Here is a 9,247-nt window from a genome sequence, read left to right as displayed (position 1 = left end):
TTAGACATTTGCTTCTTCAACTTCTTGATCTCTGTCATGTCTGAACCGACAATTAACATATCATCTACATAGAGTAGTAGAATGGTATAAGTACCCTTAAACCTCTTGGTGTAACAATGATGGTCATTGTCATATCTCTTGTAACCAACTCTTCCCATGAAGTTATCAAACTTCAAATACCATTGTCTAGGCGCTTGTTTTAAACCATACAAACTATTCTTCAATTAACCACCAAGTTTTCTTTGACTTTGACCAGAAAACCTTTTGATTGTGTCATGTAGATGTCTTCTTCTAGGTCACCATGTAGAAAAGTTGTCTTAACATCTAGCTACTCCAGATGCAAGCCTTTTGCTTCTGTAATACTAAGAACAAGTCTGATAGTAGTCAACTTCACCACTAGAGAGAATATTTCATTGAAATTAATTCCCTCTTTATATTGAAATCCCTTGACTACTAATCTTGCTTTGTACCATTTGGTACCATCATGTTCATACTTGACCCTAAAAACCCATTTGTTTTGAAGAGCTTTCTTCCTAAAATGGAAGCTTTGTCAAACGCTAGGTCTTGTTCTTCTCAAGCGACTTCATTTCATCTTTCATTGCAATCTCCCACTGCAATGAATCTTTCAACCCCATAGCTTTGGAGTAACACTAGGGTTCACCGTTTTCTATCAAAAGTATGTAGTTGACTGATGTTGAGTACCTGTTTGGCGATTTAGAGGCTCTAGACGATCTTCTTGGGGTGTTTCTGGGGAATATGGAATTGAAGGAGTAGCTTCTTCTTCCTCCGAATCGTTACTTGAATCATCCCCTAAGCTCAAACTGTCGCTTGACTCATCCCTATTTTCTAGAATGTCGACTGAAGCTTCTTTTCATGTTTTACCACTTTCAAACTCAACATATTCATTTTGAACTTCTGACCTTTTGGTTTTTCTGTCTTTGTACAATCCGTTTTCATTAAAGATGACATTTTTACTTCTGATTACTTTTCCGGCTTCATTATCGCAAAGCCTGTAACCATTTGTTCTGACCCATAACCAATGAATATGCATTTCATGGACTTTGAGTCTAACATATCCCCATCAACATCTTCTAACAAATCGTAAGCTTTACAACTAAATAACCTTAAATGTTTGAGACATACCTCATTTCCTTGCCACATTTCTTCTGGAAATTTGAAACCTAAGGGAACGGATGGTGAATGGTTGATCAAGAAAGCTGCAGTGTTAACTACATCTGCGTAGAATGTTTTGGGCATCCCGACATTCAACCTCATGCTTCTTGCTCTCTCATTCAATGTTCTGTTCATTCTCTCGGCTACACCATTCTGTTGAGGAGTTCCTGGAAGCGCCCTGATCATTTTACCCCTTTCTTGGCACAATAGTCAATGAACATCTTGCTTATGTATGCACCACCATTGTCCAAGTTTAAGCACTTTTCCTTCAATTTAGTTTCATTTTCAACAGCGGATTTCCATATCTTAAAAGCATCTAATACATTAGATTTCTGTGTAAGAAAATAGACCCATACCTTGCGTGTTGAATCATCGATGAAGGTAACATAGTATCTCGAGCCTCCTAGAGATGAAACTGATGTTGGTCCATATACATCCGAGTGAGCAAGCTCCAACTTCTGAGCTTTTGGTGTCCTCCCTATCTTCACAAAAGTGACTCTCTTTTGTACCACACAAGATTCATAGAATTCAGTTTCCACTTTCTTCAAATATGGAAACTTCCCTTTCTAAGCCAACATCTTCAATCCCTTCTCGCTCACATGTCCGAGTCGATTGTGCCATAAATTAGATGGACTCGGATTGCTGGTCATGGCATGAACACCTTCGGCATGAATCTCTACCATGTATAGAGTGACTTTCTTCTTTCCTTTGGCAATCACTAAGTTGCCTTTGATCAATTTCTATTGTCCACCCCAAAGTGAACATTCAATCCTTCATCGTCCAATTTACCAACTGAAATCAACTTTCTCCTCCAGTTAGGAATAACTCTGACATCTTTCAATGTCCATAGAGTTCCTAATGATGTTTTCAAGTCTACTTCTCCAACACCCGTAATATCAAGCATTTGATCATCGGCTAAACGAACTTTACCAAGGTTACCTGTTCGTAGATTCTTGACCATAACTGGGCATGAGATAGCGTGAAAAGAAGCACCTGAATCCATAATCCAAGATTCCACTGAATTCTCAACACAACATATGAGAGTATCACCTGATTCTTCTAAGGATACACTATTTACTTCTTTCTTTGCAGCTGGTTTTGTACATTGGCTTCTTAAGTGACTTTTTTCTTTGCAGTTCCCACATTTGATGTTTTTTCTATTCTTTCACTACGCCCTTTTCTAGACTTTGACCTAACTCGATTACGTCCTCTATCGTTTCTTCTTCCTATACTTTCTGTGTGCAATAAAGAACTTAAACTAGAAGTTTCCCCATTGCTTCTTCATTTATAATCAAGTCACGAATACTTTCAAAAATGAGTTTGGTAGTGTCGGATGCACTACTAACAGCTGTGATTGTGCCTGACCAACTGTCGGGCAAAGATGATAAAAAGAGGAATGCTTGTACTTCATCATCAAACTTTATTTCAACTGAGGCTAAATAAGAGATACCTGAGTTAAATTCGTTTATGTGAGAGGTAACCGACATGCCTTGAGGAATACTTTGTTTGAAGAAGATGGTTTTTCATACATGTTTGACAAAGCTTTCAATACACTATAAGTAGTTGTTTCGTTGACAATGTTATATGCAACACTCTTTGTCAAAGAAAGCCTAACCACACCTAAAGCTTGTCTATCCAACAACTTCCATTCTTCATCATACATGTTATCCAGTTGTTGTCCTAACATAGGCAAATGCATACCCTTTTGATATAACAGATCCTCAATTTGCATTCTCCAAAATCCATAAGCACTACCATCAAACTTGTCAATCTTGATCTTACTGTATTCTACCATTTTTACGAACAATTATCAATTTGCTACAAACTAAACAAATTTGTACTGCTAAATGATAATTATACAAGCGGAAGCAATCAAGGGATAATGATAAACTTAACTTTTTCAAGCTTTAAAATAGCGATGAACCAAATAAAGACGGTAAATAAGATTCTTGTCAAAGTTTAGCGGTCTCTCTTGCAAACAAGGGGAAACTTGATTTTCCCCTAGAAACAGAAAATACGTATTCTTTCCTATTCTTCTAGCGAGCCAAACACAAGAACCCTAGCAAGTCAAGAAACACATGTTTTCTTCTCTCTTTCTGATGAACCGATTCAAAATTCGCAAGATCAAAAACCTAATCACAGCAGAGATATGCGATTGCAGGTGTCAATGACCTTCAATTTTGAACCCTAATGGGTGTCTGGAGATGTGGCGGCAATGGTTAAGGTTGTACCTGGCGGTGGCGGCTACTTGGTTACTTAAACCCTAGTCGCAATCTGCAGCAGCGACGGTAAACAACGTCTTCAATTGGATCACCCTAGTCCTGATTTCACACTGGTCAGGTATCTTCTTCTTCTCCTCTTTTTGCTACTAGTTCGTGTGAATCGATCAAGAGCCTGAACTCTGATACCAATTGTTAGGTCAGAACGAGTCTCACACAAACACTAGAACAAATCACACAACAAGCCCACACTCACACACACTAAATCACAAGAATAAAACAAGAGATTTATAGTGGTTCAATCAAGCTTAATCTACATCCACTCTCCACAACTAGTTCTCTCTTTGTATTAGGTGCTCAAAGTGTACAGGTACAAGTAAGAAGTATTTATAAGGTATAATTAGGTTACTAATTTTAATAATATAAAAAAGAACTCCTGCTCTGGTCTTCATCAGACTAGGAGAACATTCCTCTGCTCGAGTCAAATCCTCCATAACCCAAGTACCTAAATTATATAAACTTATACTACCTAACTTAACCCAAATACCCAATACACTTAACCTACTATTTCATTAAACATAACTAGCCCACTAATTCCTAGCCCATTAACCAAAGCCAGCCTAAGTTCAAACTATAATAATTAAAATAAAGCCCAATAGCCCTTTAGAATTCCTCCCGCCCTCCCTCGCTTGCGCCGTCTCCTGCCAGCGATCAGCGAACACAGCAGCAGCCACAACAGCACGTCATTAGCAGTGGTGAACCACCGTCGTCTGACACCAAACCGCCGCCGTCCGACACCAAACCAACCGGAATCCGATAAAAGGGTAGGTTTTTTTTTTTGTTTTTTATGATTTTAGTTGATATTATAGGAGAAAAAGGATAATTAAATTCTTAAATAGGTTTGAAATTTCGTGTGTTTTGACGTTGTTTAGATGATTTTTAGGGTGATTATGTTGTTTAGATGAGTTTTAAGGTGATTACACACGATTTCTTGGGCCTGAATAGTTGAAAATTAAAATTGAAACATTATTTTATGGAGCGATGAACTTAAAATTGGCATTCCAAATATACTAAAGCTAGCTGAGAAGTATCCATATGATTACAATGAATACGAAAAATGAAGGCTTCCGGTTCAACTCGGAAACTACATTGATTTTGTGAAAAAAGATACATAATGCGCCAGCTTGGATGGTTTGTCAAGTCTTGTAAAGTTAATGGTTTCAACAAATATTCACGTAACTTTTACATTATTGGTATATCGGTTATTGAAGATTGTTCTCGTATTACCCGTCCGTAACCGTTGAAAGATGCTTTCGACAATAAAGAATGTGGAGACTGACTTGCGTAACCGGATTGGCGATGAGGATTTAAGTGATAGTTGTATATGTTATATTGATAAAGAATTGCTTAAGAAAGTAAGTTTGGATGATGTTTTGGATAGATTTCAAAAAACTGGAAACTCGTTGGGCGACGTTTTAATTATGTTGTAACAATGTTTGACATGTTTTTGATGATTATATAAATTTAGTTTAATGTTCTTTTGTTTTACATGACCCGACCCGACCCGATACGAACCGATTTTTTTTACTTATATACCTAGAGGCCTAAATTTGGGTTTGATCTTTTATCGCCCATTTCTTCCGGAATACTACCAATCCCCTATAGAATGTTTATTGTTCTTGTTATGAGATCGCTTGGTAACAATAAGAAAACTTGTTTTTCCTTCATGAACATACTATAAGTTGATGGCATCACAACAAATTGTTTCTTTGCTGCACTTTAATGAATTAATTGTGATATCTTCTTGAGTGCCTGACTGCCTGGGCTTCCTTTGTTTTGACCAATTCAAAAATGGCTGCTGTGACACTTCAACAAAACAATATTTGACTCTTTTTATTAATATAGAATTGGGAAATTGGCAAAACCACAAAATACATTAAGGCTGCTCGTTGGGCACTAAAGCCACATCACCATCACTTTGGCCAGTTAAATCACAAAATACATTAACGTCCTTCAGGCTAAATCAGGTGGGGTGCATCAATCATTCTTTTTGTTTTTTTTCTTTTAATTTTAGTTAAATTACAACGTAAAGTTTAAAAGCTGAGTTAATTAAAATCCATTGTTTACCGTTAACATTACAAAACATAGTTTTAAAGCACAACACATCACCTGGCCTAACCTTTCTATCTATACTGGAGACAAACTTGAAATACAAGAAAACTCAAACTAAGAAACATATAAATGATAAATAAAAGAAATTAATAAACCAAATCTCCACCTCATGGCATTATAGTCTAGTAACGTTTTAAGGGTTGGACAAGGCTTAGGGACCATTAGATCCTGTGTTTGAGTCTCATATGGTGGTTTCACTAGCGAGACGATGAAGTTCCAGTGGTCCGTCAGTTATCCAAACTTGTCATTAAGAAAATAATAATAAACAAAAAAATTAATAAATCAAATCTCCAATTTTGTGATGCATATCTCCACCATAAAATTGTGTGATATTAGAAAAGTTAGAAGAGATGATACAACCATTTTCGTTTAGTGTGTGGTTTTACCATAACACAATTATTTTTACTTGATTGGCTCCTAATCTCTAATAAATAAGAAACACACACGTTTTTCCATAACTTTATTATACGGTTCTTTCTATTGTTATTTGATAATACTATATTAGAAACCTATGTATCTCTTGAGAACTTAGTCTAGTGGTAAATTGGTGTGTCCTTCCTAGTGAAAACACATGTTCGATTCTTGTTTGGACCATTTTCGAGGGACATATGGGTGAAGCGACGAATTGAGGCTTTAGTCTCGGGTTCGAACCTGACGGGGGCGAGGGTTTACGGATTCCATCCGGTTCCCGCGCATCGGGAGGCATGGTCTCATGATGGTCGAGGAGTTGACCTTGGATATGGTCCCGAACAGGTGGGTTTATACTAGAGATTCTTTGCCATTCAAAATAAAAATTAGAAGCCTATACCTTTCCTCTTTCCCCCTCACAACAACTATCAAAATATATACGAGTTATAAAATGATATTTGATATAACATATAAATTTACAAAAATAAAAGATATGAAGGGGGTGAAATGATAGGAACGACACAAAAAAATCTTAAGCTAACAGAATTGTAATATGTGAACCATTTACTTATTTAATTATTAGGTATTGATATAGACTCTGATAATATCATTCATAATCTTATTGAAAATATTTTGTTTTAACTTTAGAAGTGCACATCTGCCCATGTAAACAAACCAAGCATCATGTTTTTTTCTGCATAATCTTGCGTAGATTGACTGATATTTAAAGGATTATTGACTTTGTACAAAACCGAAACTGGATGCGGAATTAGATATTCCACTATAGTTCTGAAATGCATTTTCTTCCATTCTGAAGCCATTTTGAGAAGGCTTCAAAGGTATTCATGTCTGCTCTATAATGTTTCTGAGTGAACTCAAGGAAAGTGGACCATGTAAAATCTGGATATATTCTCGGGTTATTGATGTCTTCGACCAACGCTTTAGGGGGACATACCACTTTGTCCATTTTCGGACTCAGAAAGAACGCGAGGGACTTTCTTGGCGTATGGTTGTTCACAACCGCTCTGTGTAAACAGCTCTTGTATAATCCGTTTGACAGTGCCTGTGAAAAGAATCCGTAACATAGCTTAGTGATAAATATGCTTAGTAGTAACTTTTAAGGAGTAACTTTAAAAATTTTTGTATTTCATGGTTTTTAAATTATCTTGAAAATATCAAGTTGCTTATCTCATGGTTTTCGAATTATCTTAAAAATATCTAGTTGCTTTTTTGTTTATATTTACCATGAATGTATCTCCAATATTAATGACAAAAGCTTCTGAACATGGAGCAATAGAGTGCCATTTTTCGTCCACATAAACTTCAAGCCCACCGACATTATCTTGATGAAGAATAGTAAGAGATGTTGGATCACAATGAGGACCGGTTCCAAGTGTTTGATCGGGTTTTTGGCAAGGCGGATAGTAGTTTAATCTCATAATTGAATCGTGTTCTTCATAGAAGTCCCTAAAATGGGATTTACCAACTCCTAGGCTCGTTCCTAGCAGCTCCATGATATCAATAGATAGTTTGCTTATAGCTTCACAATATTCTTGACAAACTCTCCTAAATAACAATGTTAACATGGTTTTTAGCTAGGTGTAAAACTGTATGTGCATTGACTGCTAAAAAACTGATGATGAATAAATAAATAGGTTGTGCTAAACATATCCCACCTTCTTTTATTTTTACTTGTCATACCTCTTCTTAAGTTGTAACATCACTAATATTTCCTCCTTTCACATGTTAAAACAAAAACAATCCGTTTGATTTAACGTTTTTTAGCGTGTATGATGAAAAAAAAAATAGGAGGATGAGGTACGTTTAGCCAATCCCTAAATAAATTAAGAGGTTAGTGCAAGTTTTTTAGTGTGTATGATGAAAAAAAAAAATAGGAGGATTAGGTACGTTTAGCCAATCCCTAAATAAATTAAGAGGTCAGTGCAAGTTTTGGTACCCGATATAGCTAAAGTCTTCTCCCATCACATTCAAGAAGTAATCTTGAACTAAGTTTGAGCATTTTGGATCCGCAGAATACCTTAAAGAAAGTGTTTCTTTCCATGGAAGCTTGGAAGAGAATCTATTAGTGAAACTACTAGCATATCCACAATACTCTCCAAGTTTTCTTTGAGCCCTTTGCTTCTCAGAAAGTGGCATTCCAAAGAAAAGATCCATGATCTTGTGAGCTTCATTGATTAACCTAGAATCAATACCATGGTTAACAACTTGAAAGAACCCATGCTTTCGACACGCAGAGTCAATTAATTGAGCTGCATTGGACACAGCGAGTGGTTCGCCGGTGAAGAAACCCTTAAGGTCAATGGGAGGAACATGTAGTTGCGGCGGTGGTGGCTCGCGGCGGGGCTTTTCCTCCTCTGGCCACACGAATTGTTGGGGTATGCTAGTTTCATTCTGAAGAAAAGATGCATCAAAGGTTAAATGGTTTTGTCTAAATTTCGTTTCTTTGTTAATTAAAAGTGATGGTGAAGGAAGAACAGAAGACATTGTTGGTTTTTTTGGAGGGAAGTGAATTAATACAAGATCTAGATTTTACTCAAATAGTTCATATGACTCTGTGATATTCACTATCAATCCATATATATACACATGTTTTCTATGTACATATGTGTTTGGAGGAGAGAGAGAGAGATGTTAAGAAAAAGAATGAAAGAGAATTTGAAACAAGTTTGAGAGAATGAAAGAGAAAAAGCCAAAGACCGTTCATTTGGCAATTCATTCAACAAAAGTAGGAATATTTGTAGGCTACTCTTTTGCAATATTTCCCATTTCTTTTTATTTTCTTTCCACACACGTAAAAAACACATTTGCATACATAGATAGGTACATTACATGCATATATCATATAATGTATGTACATGTATATACGTATACTCATGCGTGTAGGTCCCTTTTTCGCGGAGGATTACGAACCTAAACCTTGTTATACAAACCTACTAGCGAGTGCGGAATCCAAGCTAGCAAGCAAACCGAGTTAGTAGCAAGTAGAGAAACAAACACACAAGTTCACCGATTAACACAACTTGTATTAATGCAATGAGGGTTCGGTTACAAGCTCAATGTTTACAGAAGTGTTCTATAAACTCTCTAAGATGTGTGTGTGAGTTTGGACAGAATGCTCTCAAAGAATACTCTCTCTTTCTGTCTGTGTGTCAGTCCACCGAAACTCAACACATGCATGGGTATATATACCCAGCTCAGCAGGTCTGGATCGAAGGATCTGATAGATGGTCCGAAGGATCATCTATCGATCACAG

At 36.6% G+C, this 9,247-nt stretch overlaps 1 protein-coding gene across 1 annotated transcript; it reads right to left on the bottom strand.

Annotated features, from left to right (window-relative positions):
• Positions 1–6,574: 6,574 nt before the first annotated feature.
• Positions 6,575–8,558, bottom strand: LOC110921700 (gibberellin 20 oxidase 1-D). The gene is made up of 3 exons (XM_022166049.2): positions 7,930–8,558; positions 7,217–7,538; positions 6,575–7,035 (listed from the first exon to the last, which is right to left on the bottom strand). The coding sequence occupies exons 1-3, from the start codon at positions 8,475–8,477 to the stop codon at positions 6,754–6,756; spliced, it is 1,152 nt and encodes a 383-aa protein (XP_022021741.1). The 5' UTR covers positions 8,478–8,558; the 3' UTR covers positions 6,575–6,753.
• Positions 8,559–9,247: the final 689 nt, after the last annotated feature.

The sequence above is a fragment of the Helianthus annuus genome, chromosome 17, assembly GCF_002127325.2.
Source record: "Helianthus annuus cultivar XRQ/B chromosome 17, HanXRQr2.0-SUNRISE, whole genome shotgun sequence".
NCBI classification, from domain to species: Eukaryota; Viridiplantae; Streptophyta; class Magnoliopsida; order Asterales; family Asteraceae; genus Helianthus; species Helianthus annuus.
This window is presented reverse-complemented; position numbering and strand designations above follow the sequence as displayed.

What these genes read in the sequence shown, in the direction of transcription:
- LOC110921700 (XM_022166049.2), bottom strand. Translation starts at nt 8,477, where the DNA reads ATGTCTTCTGTTCTTCCTTCACCATCACTTTTAATTAACAAAGAAACG. An exon ending in GAAGACTTTAGCTATATCGG is followed by an intron (nt 7,539 to 7,929) that starts GTACCAAAACTT and finishes ATTGTTATTTAG; the next exon opens with GAGAGTTTGTCAAGAATATT. An exon ending in ATATTGGAGATACATTCATG is followed by an intron (nt 7,036 to 7,216) that starts GTAAATATAAAC and finishes TTCTTTTCACAG; the next exon opens with GCACTGTCAAACGGATTATA.